The sequence below is a fragment of the Lathyrus oleraceus genome, chromosome 5 (assembly GCF_024323335.1).
Source record: "Lathyrus oleraceus cultivar Zhongwan6 chromosome 5, CAAS_Psat_ZW6_1.0, whole genome shotgun sequence".
Classification (NCBI taxonomy): domain Eukaryota; kingdom Viridiplantae; phylum Streptophyta; class Magnoliopsida; order Fabales; family Fabaceae; genus Lathyrus; species Lathyrus oleraceus.
This window is the reverse complement of record NC_066583.1, coordinates 626,968,401-626,985,052: the sequence shown is the minus strand read 5'-3', so window position 1 is coordinate 626,985,052 and position 16,652 is coordinate 626,968,401. Positions and strand designations below refer to the sequence as shown.

At 34.3% G+C, this 16,652-nt stretch overlaps 1 protein-coding gene across 3 annotated transcripts; it reads left to right on the top strand.

Annotated features, from left to right (window-relative positions):
- Positions 1-1,153: 1,153 nt before the first annotated feature.
- Positions 1,154-16,652, top strand: LOC127087277 (uncharacterized). Of its 3 annotated transcripts, none has more exons than XM_051028150.1 (6): positions 1,154-1,391; positions 12,179-12,432; positions 13,352-13,560; positions 15,044-15,154; positions 15,632-15,676; positions 16,318-16,652. In XM_051028150.1, the coding sequence occupies exons 1-6, from the start codon at positions 1,289-1,291 to the stop codon at positions 16,475-16,477; spliced, it is 882 nt and encodes a 293-aa protein (XP_050884107.1). In that variant the 5' UTR covers positions 1,154-1,288; the 3' UTR covers positions 16,478-16,652. The 3 variants fall into 3 exon arrangements, with proteins under 3 accessions (XP_050884107.1, XP_050884106.1, XP_050884105.1); XM_051028149.1 differs by lacking the exon at positions 12,179-12,432 and adding an exon at positions 1,469-1,722; XM_051028148.1 differs by lacking the exon at positions 1,154-1,391 and adding an exon at positions 11,850-12,101.

Below are 16,652 nucleotides of genomic sequence, written 5' to 3'. Positions count from 1 at the left end.
TAACACTATGTCATCTGATCCATGCATCATTTGGATGCAATCAATGTCGCTTTCAACTTCAACCCACCAACGTACCGTTTCTCCAATTTCAAATGAGAACCTTGTTCTAAGCCTCTGAATCCTTCTGATGACTTCACCAGGTTGGTAATCTCCCTCTAACCAAGACATCAAGGACCTTTTTAGTTGGTCCAACAAACGGATGTTCCAAAATTTCATCTCCATTGGGGGTTTGACAGGCGAGAAAATAACATGCCCATCCCTTTTTAAGATTACTGGTTCAGGATCCGGCCGCCTTAATGATGTTCGCTGCCATGATGACGGTCTGGGGGATGCCATGAACTCAACTTGATAGAGAAAGTGATAGGAAAAATTGGTGAAGAAAATGCAAGGAAATAACTCAACTTGTACACCAATGTACTTAACCCTAATTAGTGTCGCACTTGATTAATTAGTCTTAGGGAGAATTAGGGTTTGAATTAGGTCATAACTACCAAACTCTAATTATAACCGATCAATAAACCCTAATTATTATTGATTAATTAACCCTAACATGATTAATCCTAATTCTCCCAAAAATTTATAAATAATATTATTTAGTTATAAATTAAATTAATATATATAAATTTATATATATATATATATATATATATATATATATATATATATATATATATATATATATATATATATATATATATATATATATATCCTGTAAATAATATTATTTATATATATGTATTAATATAATTTATAATAAACATAAATTAATAAATTTAAAATTAGTTAAAAAAAATTAAAAAAAATAATTAAAAACATATTAAAAAAATTAAAAAAAAAAAAAAAAACAACAAAATTAAGGAGTAGGCGCCACTCCTAGTGGCAACTTGCCCTCCTATTAAAGGGTAGACGCCATCTAGGGTGGCGCCCATGTGTAATTTAGGGCAAAAAAATGTCCATTTTTATAATTCTTTTAAAATTATAGTTATTTTTGATTTTTTTTTTTAAAAACATGATAATTTAAAAAAAATCTTCACTCCACACCAAATATAATTTTTGAGAAAAGTAAATAATAAAAAAAAAATAGGTAAAAATTTTGCACGTAAGTTTTGAGAAAAATAAATAATGGGAATGGTATTTTTGACATATTTCACATGTGAAGGCGCCAGTAGATATGTGTGGAGCGGGGTAGATTTCTCCGTTTAGAAGAAGGAAGAAAAAATAAAACGAAGAAGAAAGTGCCACTGACATTGAGACAGAACTGATAGAAAAATAAAGCAGAGAAAAGGAAATGGAGGCGATAGAGTTAGACGAAGCCATGAACGTATTAGATTCATGTTTAGCGCAAATCAAGTGGCGTCTCAAATCTACTTCCAAATGTCGATTACAATTAGGTTTCAAATTCTCTCTCACTTCTTCCTTCTTTCAATTTTTTCATTCAATTTCTTACCTTCAATTCACTGCATCACAGATATTGTTGCCCTAATTACAAGAATGAGACCAGTAATAATGATCGATTATGGTGGAATCATGCCTCAACTTCAACACCAACTATCTTCACTCCTTCAACTCGCTCAAAAGGAATCTCCCATTTTTCAACATCTAAGGTTGATGGTTATACAAGAGATGATTTACTTGATTAGTGTAACTGAGATGAATGATTTTCTTGATTCAAGTTTGGATTCTCCATTGATCTTTGTTGACCTTGAACAAGAATCTCCAAAGGTACTATAATCTCTTCTTATGGTGTGTTTGAATTGACTTATTTGAGATTATTTGATGACATAAATGCTGGTAAATTTGTAAGAGCTTATAGAAATTGATGCCACATGTCCATAAGCTGATTTTAGCTTATGGCTCTATTTGGTAAAAATAGTGATCGACCGATAAGCTAGTCTATAGTTTATACCTTATGGCTAATGACCAAAAGCTTATAACTTATATCTGATGACTACTGAAAGCTTATAAGCTAATTGAAATGGTTGGTAATATTAGTGTGTTTTAGTTAAAATATTAAGGGTATGTTTGGATTTGTGGTATGGGATGGAATGGAATGGAGTGGAGTGGTAACTAATTAGATTCCATTGTTTGGATTAGCAAATAATGGATGGAATGGAATGGAACATGATGGAATCCGTTTCATCCAATTCCATGCAAATCTCTATTTTTTGTTCCATTCAATTTGGGGTGTATGTGATGGAATGAGACATTTTTAATGAAATAACCAAACAATGGAGTGGGGTCTATATTTCATTCCGCTCCGCTCCGTCATATTCCATTCCGCACCGCTCCATTATGTTCCATCAATCCAAACATAGCCTAAGAGTAAAAGTGGAAGAAAAAATATAAGTTATAAGCTATAAGTTAAAAACGCTATTTGAAATAGTCTGAAAAATAAGCTATAAGTTAGTAGAATAAAGTTCGTGATGAAATGCTATTTTATAAACTTTTTAGGATAGCTTATGAAACTATCTGCTAGCTTATATGAACGGTTTGGCTTTATTTACCAACACATAAGCACTTATTATATGATATGAGCTTATGCTATTAGTGCTTAATTATGTTGTTTATCTACTAGTACTATCTATTTTTTAGACGCCCATGCTTGCTTCTATTTAATATAGATAATGATGGTCTATTTTTTAAGACACTAAACACTCGTGCCATGTGCTAGAAGTGTACTGTGATTTTCAAAAATCTGAGGGAGCCTAAAAGGTTTCTTGTGGCTTTAACTCTCCTATAAAATCTTCTTCTTTTATTTTCTTGCTCTAATTTTCTCTCACGACTTCTGCAAACTCTTCCACCATCTTCCCAGCTTCTTTATAGGCTCTTAATTCACCATCTCAAATCTTTTCAGGTATGTATTTTTCCTTTTCATTCCCTTTGCAATGGTTATAAGTAGATATTGTAAGGGAAAGTTCAAAATAAGTTTTAGGTTAACTTAAAGTTATGGGAATTGGGGATTGTAGACATCCCTTCAGCAATTGTAACGATGGTGGTGATTTCTTTTTGTTCTTCTGTTTTCCCAAAAAAATAATATTATATGCCTCTTTCATCGTGTCTAAGAACGCCAAGGACATTGGGTTTTACTACACTTTTGACGAACATATCATTTCTATCTACACAGGGGTGGAGGTTTTCTCCTCAGGAGATGAAGGGATGGTTACCCTAGAAGCTTGCTCACATCAAAAAGGGTTACCATGCTCGTTTCTTCTGATCCTTCATCCCCTTTTTTCTACTTCTACCTCCCTTTTTTCAAGGATATGGGAATTTTTCTTCATTTTTCCCCTTTCTTCATTGAGGTCTTAAGGGTCCTCAATGTTGGGCTTTCCCAACTACTTCCTAGCATTTGGGGTTTTATTAGGGTTTTTGAGATGGTATGTAAAGGTATGGAGATTTCTCCTACTGTGGGGATATTTTTCTTCTTTTATGCTACAAAACCTTCAAAGGGCGGTCGGGTGTCCCTAGGAGGCCTGTCAGGAAGGGGCCCTTTTAAGCCTCACTCCAACCACTATAAAGAATTGGAGAGGCAGGCTCGTCTGAGTGAGGGGGCGAGAGGACTGTCTCGTAGCGTTGGGGATTGATGGTGCCCCCTCTTTCCCTTGGATGAGATAGATAAGCTTGTGACGATCACATAATACAATAGTAAGTACCTTACCCTTGGAGAGGCGAGGATAATTTTCCTCCTAAGGAAGATTGAGTTTGTGGATTCACGCATAATAATTGATTTATGGCTGAGGGGAGATAATTATATTGCCTATTACCTATGTAAGTTTGGAATAATCTGTCTTTTTTATGGGTATTTTCAAATAGCGTGTGTGAGCACTGTGCATTCTTTTGTAGATCATATGGTGAGTATTTATGCGAAAGAGTGGAGGAAGAGGTGGGAAAGGATCTAATCAAATCATGGGTATACTGATAGCCCCTATGGCCATCTAGAAGGCTTGTTGTTAAAGGAAGAAAGAGGCAAGCTGGGAAACAAGATCATGAGTCACACAATGTGAAGGCCCGACGGTTGGAAGAGGGTTCTTCACAGGTTCCCGGTAACATCCCGCCTGCTCTAAGAGAAGGGAGCACTCAGAAGTTTCCTGAAGACAAGGCTCCAACACCTCCCACTACTTTGTGGAGTGACACTAGCTTTGATGATATTCAGTTCATAGGTTCTCATATCCCCTTTTCTGAGGAGTTTCATGGCGATTACAAGGCTCTTAAATCCAAACCGCCCCTCTCCCTTATCAATATAAATGATAACCTTCTATTAAGGGTGTTGATGTTGGAGGATGTCGATCGGAAGAGGAAAAACCAGGTCGATAAGGAGATGGCGGTGAATCTCTGGAAATATATGGATGTCATAACTATAAAATAGACCTTTCGTAACACCAATTTAACAATGGTCATCGTTTTAACCATGGTAATAGTTATTTTTTTGCCCTTTGTTTTATTGGTATTTACTAAAGGACATGTAACAATGGTCATGTAGAACAACCATGGTGAAATATACATGGACTGAAATGGTTTGAATCCCAGCACCAACAATTTGGCCATTTATCGTGATAATAATGTGATTGACCTTGTATATCACCACGATTTTTGTTTTCAACCATGGTGAAAGGTGTTACTTATTTATATATAAGCGAAATTATATCTTGCTTCAGTACATAACAATTGTCTCTCTCAAAATAAAACCCTAACAACTTTTTCTCTCGTCTCTCTCAAAATGAAACCTTAACAACTCTGGCAGTCGTCTCTGTCATATGTAAACCTCAAAACGAAACCATAACATCATATATGAGCCAATGGGTATTCACAAATTCGTTTTCACTATAGTTTTTTTTTTCAAAATTTGTTTTAATAGATTGTTTCATAATGTTTGAACTTTCTGCTTGTTTTGACTTGTAGGCAGGGATGCAAGTTTCAATAAAGAGGACGAAGCTAAAGTTAGTGTTGCAATCTTGTGCCAAAGATCCAGAATGACATACATTCAAGATAAACACAAGTTTGTGACTCTAACTTTAGCTCCATCCTTATTTCATTGTGGACACGTCATTATGGGACATGTATGATACGTTTCTGAAGCATTCTATGACTTGATATGTTTGTTGTATTGGGTTTGTTGTTTATGGTTTGTTGTTGATGAATGTTTTCTATGAATGTTGTTGTTGATGTTTGTTTAAAAGATGAGTTTATTATATATTATGTGGTTTGGGTGTTTTTCCAATCCCTTATCGAATATATAATTTTTCAAATTGCATTAGAAAATTATAATATGATAAATAAAGTTGTATTAGAAAACGAGCACACGTTCAATTCTTAACAAGAATTATTCACACTTTTATCTGCATGTTTTTCTTTGATAGTTAGAACTTGGTTTAGTGATTGTAGTTCTTCAGTCACCCCTCTCTCCACCTCTAATTTTGTTTGCAAAATATTATTTACTTTGCAAACAAAATTAGAGGTGGAGAGAGGGGTGGTTGAAGAACTGCAATCACTAAACCAAGTTCTAACTGTTAAAGAGAAAAATATGGATAAGGAGTTGAAGAACTATTGTCAAGAATTGAACGTGAACTTGATCTTCTAATATAACTTAATTTTACATATTATAATGTTCTAGTGTAGATTGAAAGGTTATATGTTTAGTGAGCATTGGCAAAATAAGTATTCCACATAATTTATAATAAACTCAGGTGTATATATCACAATGGTTGTTTAGTACAACCGTTGTTAAATATTATGCATTAATCAATATAACAGTGGTTGTTTAAAGTAACTGTTATGGTAGGTAGCACGCTACATAGATACGATCACAGTTGCACGGCCGTAGTGGAAAGAAGCTTACATACAACCACATCTTACCTTACAACGGTTTGTTCAACATGGTGGTATCCCTTTTCCAACTGTTGTTATAGGTGTTTTATGTAATAGTGTGCTTATATTGAAATTCATAAGTTGTTGGGGGCCTTGTAGAAGGACAAGAGCACTTGGGAGAAAAAGTTAGAGGATGTGGAGACCAAGGCTACAAAGATTGTTGATAAGGAGAAATCTCTAAAGAAGTATCTAGAAACGCCCTTTGTTCCAAAAAGGAGCTAGAGGAGGAGGTGTCAGACCTTACTAATGAAGTAATGTCGACCTCTACCATCTATTTTGAGCTGGAAATAGAGCAGGTTTCCATTTTCTATCTCTAGTTAGATTTGAGCAAATTGGACTTCCTCAAAGTTGTCTACAACGGCCAACTAGTGGATGATGAGACGATGGCCTCCTTGGAACCTAAAGTTTCCTCTTTTCTAAGGGCACTCAGGATGGTGATGCGGTGAATGAGGGATGAGGATCTGAAGCTCTCCATCTAGAGGATGCCCTCACAAAGGAGGCAGTTGTAACACCCTAATCCCAAACAATCATGCAAATTATTTATTTTAAAATCAGCACGGGGTGTCAGAACTCTCACATAAAACATCCTTATCAACTCAAAAATTAAGCAGAAGAAATTAAAATATCACAAACTCAACAAATATCTCATACTTTTATAAAACAACTTAGTTCCAACATAAGAAAATAAATCCAACAAACTCTCAAGAAAGCATCAAACAAATGATACTGTGCCCCGATATTACACTATCACAGAAAAATCCAAAAAAATACTTATTAAACTAGAAAATGATAAATAAAATGAAGTAGGCCTATACGCCAATGCTTCCATATAACAACAGTTAATGCTCATCTACTTGGGTATTTGTACCATATGCACAACGAGTCACACAAGCAAACAAAAAGAGGTGAGAAATATGTTGATAATGTTAATGGTGTATATAAATAGTTAGGATAGTTCAACAACAATATTTACCAACCACATAAAATAGTTCACACACATAGAGCACTCACATATGCAACTTTATGGAATGCAATGTGACTCATCACTATGACTTCAACATGCATGTGGTACCAAGTTTTGGATTTCATATTTATGTTATTAATTGATCCACGCCTCTGGTTCCTCATCTGAACCAACGATTTTACCAATGAATCTGAGGCCTGTCTCTGGTTCCTCTTCTGAGCCAACGATTCCACCAATGAATCTAAGACCCGTCTCTGGTTCCTCATCTAAACCAACGATTCCACCAATAAATATTAGACCACCAATGAACATGATGCATAAAATACAGCTAGAAATATTAATATACTACTCAACAACGGTTCCTCATTTGAACCAACAACTATGCCAATATCAGGCCACCACTGTAGTTCCTCATCGGAACTAATCATCTCAACAATGTATATACATGTAATTTATAGCTGAATAGATGCATATAATTATATATTTCATTCAACATTACTCTTCAACAGATAAAATATTAACATATATTCTCAACAATACTCATCAATAGAGTAAACATATTATTACTCAAATATACTCACCGACAAGGTAAAAAAATTATTATACATGCTCAACATTACTCATCAATAGGGTAACAATAATATTCTACAACCCTCACATTCAACAGGGTCAACTCATAACCCATAAGACAACTCAATACAACACATTATTATCAACCTTTAACTCTAATAGTGTCAAAAGGACTCTAAACTCATCAAAAGGCGACGAACAGTCACCGAAATCACAAAATTACTCAAAACTCACCGAACTGGACCGTGAAACTTGCCATAGCTGACTGACCGACTGACGCCCATCGTGCCTCCGCCATCGACGTCCCACATGCACATTGTGCTACTATGGCGTGCACCACCATGTCGCGACTCCACCACTTGTGCTTCGTCGTGCACGTCACTGCGTTGTAGCATTATTCCTTCATCGCCATGTCACGACCTCGTGCATTATAGCTGTCATTTTCGGCGCGACACCCCCCCCCCCTCCATAATTCTTTTTTTTTTCTCGATTTTGACTTTTTCCTACTTTTTTTACTTTTTTTCTTTTATGATATTCACCCTATTGGACAGATCTACAACTCATAAGCAACCTTCGTACACAATAAGATACAATTATAAACAAGCATCAACATAGTTATAAAATCAGAGTACATATCAAATAAGAATTCATACCATATTACTCAAGGATAAAAAGGAAACATTTATCAACTTATCGCCTCAAAGGTTTTGGCTTAAACCCTCTTTGGCCACAAACATCAAACACATATCAAGAAAAAAGGGAGAAGGCATGAGGGTAATGAACCTTCACTATCCTTCTATTTAGACACCACCCATATATGAATAATTCCCCTTACCTTAAAAGTGCATAAAAAACAAAGTTTGGCTATGAAGTCTTCCCTTCTAAAAGCTCTTCTAGGGTTTTTGCCTATTTCCACTCTCTTCCTCTTTTATCCAACTTTTCACGTACTGACAAATTTTTCCTTCTAACTTCTCTATTTAAAGTAAAATAACCTTAATCCTCATTTAATAAATCTCACCCCCCTCACCCCCCCCCCCCCCCCCCCCCCCCAACACACACACACACATCTTACTACTCCCACCTTTTTTTTCTTAATTTTAATAAAAATCTATTTTCTCCCTAAGCTAATTATTCTCACAATTTCTATAACTCTTAATTAATTTAAATATTAAACTAATTCTTAATAAGAATCAATCATCCAATAATTAAATAATACTCATTTAATTAAATAAAAGCATATCAAAACTCAAATAATTATATTAAAAATATTAAAATAATACTAATAATATTAACATTAAAATTGGGGTGTTACAACAGTTATTTAGGAGGACTAATGGTTTGGTATTTCGGTGGTGTTTCTTGGGCCTTAGTGGACTTTTGTTGTATTTATTGGCCCCTGAGGGTGCCTTTTGTAAGCATTAAGAAAGCGGCGCCCTTTGGGCATCTTTATATTAATCACATCTACTGTTATTTTTCTCTATAGCCATTTTTGCATGATTGTATTTACCCTCAATTGAGAATATTTGTTAGCACCATCCTTTTTCTAGATAGAGCACGTACTTATTTCTCCTTTTACCAGGGGAACAATAAGGATTTCTTATTGAAATTCAATAATTAATCACTCCTAAGGGTGGCAAGGATTCCTCTTAGGGATCCAACATTTTGATCGTCTCTAAGGGTGGCAAGGATCCTTCTTAAGGGTCTAGTATTTTCATCTCCTCTAAGGGCAGAAAGGATCCCTCTTAGGGGTCCAACGTTTTGATCGCCTATAAGGGCGGCAAGGATTCCTCTTAGGGATCCATCATTTTGATCGCTTCTAAGGGAGGAAAGGATCTATCTTAGGGATTCAACGTTTTGATCGCCTCTAAGGGAGGCAAGAATTTCTCTTAGGGATCCAGCATTTTGACCGCCTCTAAAGGCGGCAAGGATCTCACTCAGGGATCCAACATTGTGACAGCCTCTAAGGATGGCAAGGATCCTACTTAGGGATCCAGCATTGTGATAACATGCCTCTAAGGGAAGCAACATTTTGATAGCCTCTTAGGGTCATCTTCTCCATAACTTTCAGGTTTCCAGCAAAAGAGAATTGATAGCACATGCAGATTCTTCAAAATAATAAAATTAGGGGTCTCATTAAAAACCATAGCCCTCATATAAGGTACATAGGAAAAAGAGTGCACTGCAAAAACAACATATCATTACAAACAGCAGAGATGCAATACTCGCCTAATTAAAAACAACCAAGTAACTAAATAAAAGTAAAGAAAATAAACAAATGACGGTAGAGAAAGTAACGCGTGTGTAATAACCCGAAATTTTATTTAGAATTTTTATTTAACTTTTGGTGAATTTTTTAATTATTTGTATGTTATTTTTATAATAATAAAAATTTAAATTAAGAATTTATTTATATATAAATTGATTAAAATTTGCGTGATAATATTAAACTCACAATGTTAAAAAATGTACATGTTTTGTTGTCGTCTTTCCTAAATGAGTGACTTGGTCCATGCAATAACAAACTTTTTTTTATATGGTGTCAACAATGTTTAGTGCATATAATCAGTGAATGAAGGGATATGAGGGCATATACTATCTCAAAATGCTACAAGTGTTGCTCAAACTCAAAAACCTTAGTTGAATACATGACTTTGTTCCGTATATCCATCGCATGCTTTTGCCTATTAGCCTCGACGTACTCCTTTCACTTTGAAATGCCATTTTTTGAAATATAGAATACACATAAAAAAAATGGAATGAGGATGGGAACACAAGCTCAATGGCATTCATCATAGAAAGCTCTCAATTTGTCACCATGACCTTAGGAAGTAACTTCTTGGATGTGAACAACTTCTTTAGCTTCTTCAGTGCACATGTAAAGTTTGCATCCCTTTCATGTTCCATGTTAGCAAACCTAACATATAAAACCAACTAGGTTGACATAACACCAACAATTTGAAGTAGTCGGAGCCAATACAAGTTAGTTTTGTATGTACAATTAAAGATCAAGACCAAATAAATATGTTCAACAACTTCACATGATTAGGAAGTGTACATAATATATCAGCAATAACATTTGATTCCTCCCCATTTCTAGTCCAGCACATGTACTTATCATAATGAATTAGGGTAAATAGATGTTGCATTTCCTTGTATGGACCTTTGATAGTAGACCGGTGTGTCGATCTTGTGTTATACATATGTGTCGTAGTCGTCAGAATATCAACATCATTATCTTTCAATGCCGCCACTAAGAACCTTGGTGTCGTATTATACTTTGTTGTGTCATTCACACAATTTTTTCATCGGTTTTATATTGTCTAATATTGAATGACCCTATAAATTATCAACTAGATCATGGTTGTGAATATCATATTTAAATGTTATGTTCTAACCACTAATGTTTTACACAAATCTCAACTTAAATGGGCAACTCTTCTACTACAAGTGACTTGAGATAATTTCTGGTTCTTGTAGTTTCATCCCCTATCACAAACCATAACCAATTTTTCTTTCGTCCCACTTTGCCTATTTGATATATCCGAACCAACAATAACAACAATGTTACCATGTTGTCTCCCAATAGTTTGTGCCCATGAATAACACTTCGATTCAAGAGAAAAATATTTGTCAATTAAAACATATAATGAATTACTCATTGGTCTAATATGGAACGACCCTATAAATTCTCAGCTAGATCATAGTTGTGAATATCATATTTAAATGTTATATTTCAACCACTAATGTTTGACACAAATCTCAACTTAAATGGACAACTCTTCTACTACAAGTGACTTGAGATAATTTATGGTTCTTGTAGTTTCCCCCTATCATAACCCATGATCAATTTGTTTTTTCTCCCTCTTTGCTCATTTGATGTATCAGAATGAACAATAATAATAATAATATCATGTTGTCTCCCAATAGTTTGTGTCCATGATAACACTTCGGTTCAAGAGGAAATTATCCGCCAATTAAAATATATAATGAATCACTAATAGGTCATATACCTCGATTATAAATATCAAAAAAATCATATAAAAGATGTAAGTAAAACATATCAAATCAGGGTGAAGAACCGTATAAAATTTGTAAGAGAATCCTCCATTTCATACGCATTTAAAGAGAATATACTTATATAAATATCAAATTTTTAAGGACTTGAGATAAACAAAAAACCACAACCACGCAATGAATAATTTGAAAAATAATATAAGTTTTTTTTGCCAACAAAATTTTTATGTGAGTTGCATTTTAGAAACTCATCAAAGTCACCACATGCCTCAAGATTCAAATAACATATACAAATCATCATTCAAATAAATTCTCATATCCAAGCCAACTCCTCACTAAATATAAGTTTTTGAGAAAAGTAAATAATAAAAAAAAAAAAAATAGGTAAAAATTTTGCACGTAAGTTTTGAGAAAAATAAATAATGGGAATGGTATTTTTTACATATTTCACATGTGAAGGCGCCAGTAGATGTGTGTGGAGCGGGGTAGATTTCTCCGTTTTGAAGAAGGAAGAAAAAATAAAACGAAGAAGAAAGTGCCACTGACATTAAGACAGAACTGAAAGAAAAATAAAGCAGAGAAAAGGAAATGGAGGCGATAGAGTTAGACGAAGCCATGAACGTATTAGATTCATGTTTAGCGCAAATCAAGTGGCGTCTCAAATCTACTTCCAAACGTCGATTACAATTAGGTTTCAAATTCTCTCTCACTTCTTCCTTCTTTCAATTTTTTCATTCAATTTCTTACCTTCAATTCACTGCATCACAGATATTGTTGCCCTAATTACAAGAATGAGACCAGTAATAATGATCGATTATGGTGGAATCATGCCTCAACTTCAACACCAACTCTCTTCACTCCTTCAACTTGCTCAAAAAGAATCTACAATTTTTGAAGATCTAAGGTTGATGGTTATACAAGAAATGATTTACTTGATTCATGTAACTGAAATAACTGAATTTGTTGATTCAAGTTTGGATTCTCAATTGATATTTGTTGACCTTGAACAAGAATCTCCAACGGTACTATAACCTCTTCTTATGGTGTGTTTGAATTGACTTATTTGAGATTATTTGATGACATAAATGCTGGTAAATTTGTAAGAGCTTATAGAAATTGATGCCACGTGTCCATAAGCCGACTTTAGCTTATGGCTCTATTTGGTAAAAATAGTGATCGACCGATAAGCTAGTCTACAGTTTATACCTTATGGCTGATGATTAAAAGCTTATAACTTATATCTGATGACTCCTGAAAGCTTATAAGCTAATTGAAATGTTTGGTAATATTAGTGTGTTTTAGTTAAAATATTAAGGGTATGTTTGGATTTGTGGTATGGGATGGAATGGAATGGAGTGGAGTGGTAACTAATTAGATTCCATTGTTTGGATTTGCAAATAATGGATGGAATGGAATGGAACATGATGGAATCCGTTTCATCCAATTCCATGCAAATCTCTATTTTTTGTTCCATTCAATTTGGGGTGTATGTGATGGAATGAGACATTTTTAATGAAATAACCAAACAATGGAGTGGGATCTATATTTCATTCCGCTCCACTCCGTCATATTCCGCTCTGCTCCATTATGTTCCATCAATCCAAACATAGCCTAAGAGTAAAAGTGGAAGAAAAAATATAAGTTATAAGCTATAAGTTAAAAACGCTATTTGAAATAGTTTGAAAAATAAGCTATAAGTTAGTAGAATAAAGTTCGTGATGAAATGCTATTTTATAAACTTTTTAGGATAGCTTATGAAACTATCTGCTAGCTTATATGAACGGTTTGGCTTTATTTACCAACACATAAGCACTTATTATATGATATGAGCTTATGCTATTAGTGCTTAATTATGTTGTTTATCTACTAGTACTATCTAATTTTTTTCTCTCAACTTCATGAGTTTATTCCTAATGGATGTTTGGTAAAACTGGTGTTCAGTTGATAACAGAAATTGAGAAAAGCCAATTAGCGATGCAGTTGGTTTCAATTCAGAAGTTATTTTTGACGTTTTTTTCTTCTAACGGGGAGGCAAAATTGGTGGATGATGCTAACTCTTCTGCTCACTGTTCTCAATCTTCTTCTACTGAGTGTATTGATCTTAGTTATTGTATGGAAAACACTGACATCTTAGTGCCAACATTGAACGGGTAATTCCTTTTTCAGTAATATATATGTTCATTTCAATTGTTTTTTTTCCTCTTGTCTTTCCCAGTATTTTGTCATACAGTATGAAGCATATTAGTTTGTTAGATTAGTTAGATTCAGTTAGGTAGTTAGTTGCTCTAGCTCAAATTCACCATCTTTGTTAGTATGATTGCTAATGAGAAATCTCACTCGCGGTCCCCCAAGGCTTACACTTTCTCTCATTTCCCTCAAACTCCGATTCTTAAGATGATATTAGATTTTATCTAAGATCCGTTGGGCTATCCGCTATCGAGTCATTCAGGTCACAATTCTCATATTCAGTCCTGGGCGTGAAAGAGGTGTGGAGAGAGTACCACATTGAATGATACATGATACATGGTATATGAAAATGTATTTATAAATAGAATCATCACTACCTTAAAAGTCGGTTTTGTTAAACTCAAGCCCAAATTTTAAGATGGCCAATGGCTTTCTTGTTGTAATGAATAGAACTTCCCTGCTTCCCATAATAAAAAACTTGTTCAAGACACTTTTAAAAAAAATACTATAATGCTAATATGTGAATGGAAAGTTTGGTTCAACTAATTTGAGCTCCCATTTTAGAGGGCAACGCAGGCAAGATATGCCAATCAACCATGGGAACATCATTTGATGATATTTTATGCTATCTATGATTTGTTATGCATGTGTGGCCAATGCAGCAGTTATCTTTTAGACCAATAATTGAGATTATTTTAATTTCTATATATTTAAATTAAGTTGTTTCTGACCCCACTTAGTGGGATAAGGCTTGGTTGTAGTTATTGTTGTATTTAAATTAAGTTTGTTCACTTTAGAGGAGCTAGATACATATCATCTTTTGTTTTACTTGACTATATTTACTATATTGGTTTCACTATAATTACAGATTTATTGGGGTGAAAGGGTTGATTAGCTTTGTACCCATTTGTTGTGGAAGACTCTTATATACTTGAAAATTCTTGTTATACACAGCTCCACTAATAATCCATTTTCTGGTTCTTTATAAAGTGTTCCAAGTAAATCAGAGTTTGTGGAAATTACAAATAAGTAATGTTACTCAGATTACATCTAGAAGTATTTTACAGCTTATACTTTTTCCCTGCTGGGTGGGTAGTTCAATTGTCTGTTTGACCCATGTCTTACACTCCTACATGATTCTTTCAAGGAATGGGATGGGATGTTTTGAATAAAAACAGTTACCCATACCTACACTGTTATATTTACCCGGAAAGTAGTAGTAAGTTAGTATCCTCACCTGTTGTAGATGATAGTATGTCACTCATGGTCTAATCTTATAGACTGTGCAAAGGAATTGGCATTTTTCCGTAGCATTTAGATCTCTTTGGGGGGTCAATATCAACGTATGCTTCCTTAATGGTGATTCCGTAGAATAAATAGCTATTTGTTCCTTATTAGACTTGTAATATGTGGTGCGCTGTCATTTTAGTGTATTTATTTGTTCAGATGGCTTTTAGGATATCCAGTGGTGTATCTATTTGGGAAAGATCATATTGCTGATGCCGTTTATAATCTTTCTACCAAATATCTTCACATTTTCCAAGTGTTTGTCTGCAGGTTTGTTTTCCTTAGCCTTTTGTCCACGGTTTATTTTATGAAAATACAATTATAGGTCTGAACCAGATCTATAGTGGCTGTTAGTTAAATATGTTTGTAGTCTCTAATCAGACCTACAAACATATCTCTGTCTAATGCTGAAACTGGATTCAATTCTCAAGCATGTAGTTTGTTCCCAAAGAAAAAGTATTCTTAAAAGTACAAAGTAAAAAAAAAAGATAAATAAGACCAAGAAAGAGGTTATAAAGAGACAACAAGATTATGTGATATCCACTTTCAGTGTTTATGTCAACAATCAAAGAAGTGTGATAATGCTTGATTTGATAACTATTCAGCCTAATTCTTGAATTGAGATGATATCATTGACTTGTCAGTTATAGTGGAATCACTAAACCTGGCACGGTCTTTCATTTTTTTTTCTTTCTTGTCAGACACTTAAAACACAAATTGACTATATTAAAATTTGAGCTTTTGCAGAAATAGTAATCTCAAGCAAGGAAATCAAGCTGAAGAATTGTTGAGGTGAATACTACTTGTTGATTTGTAAATATCATTTAGTAAATCAGAATGTTTGACAGTTGAAACACAATACCGACTTAGTTGAAATATGGAGTTCCTTCTGGGTGGACAACTACAATTTTTTTGAAATATTGGCATAACTTATCCTTAATAGGATTAAGCTCCATGCAAAAGTTGGTATTAAATGACAAATCTTATCAAGGATAGAGATATACATGAGTTAGTTCACATCCTGAATTCTTTATTCCTTGGAGAAGCTCACTTTTTGTTTTGAAATCTTGGTATATGACCTTATGACGGACTAATCCAAGAGGACCAATCCCATTATCCACTTGTGAGGGATTGTTTGCAAAGCTCTGTATAGACTTGGTCCAACACAGGAATTGTTTGCAACTGACAAAATTCAAACCTCAGACTTTGAGGAGCACATTTTCAGAACCCAAGTCTTCACCACTAGGCCAACCCCAGGGGTTGGAGAAGCTCACATTTGTAATTGTTTTACTGTCAACAAATTTTAACAACTAAAATGTTGAGGGAGGCGATAACTAGCTCCTCCTAGACAAATTGCATGAAAATCTAACTACCTGTACTCAAATTGTTCAGTGAATGAGCATATTGCTGATATTGTAATCATGTTTGAACAGTTTTTCAGTGCCTTATGATTTAAGCACAAGAGGGAGTAAAGAACAATGGGCAGAAGCTTTTTTAGCTCAAATGCAGGCAAAATGGGAAAGATGTCCAAATGTTTGGAAGTCTCTAAAGATGGAGGTCAGTGAATGTAATCCTCAAGCTATTGTGTTATAGTTGTCCACGGCTTCTAGGCATAACAGAATTTGATTCCCAAAACTATATAAGGTGCTTCAATATCTGTATGTACTCTTAAATAAATGGAAATATTTATGAGAAAACAACTTTCATTTATTGAAAATGTATTATCGTACTTCCCACATGGACCATTTATAAAATGTAGAATTTTAGA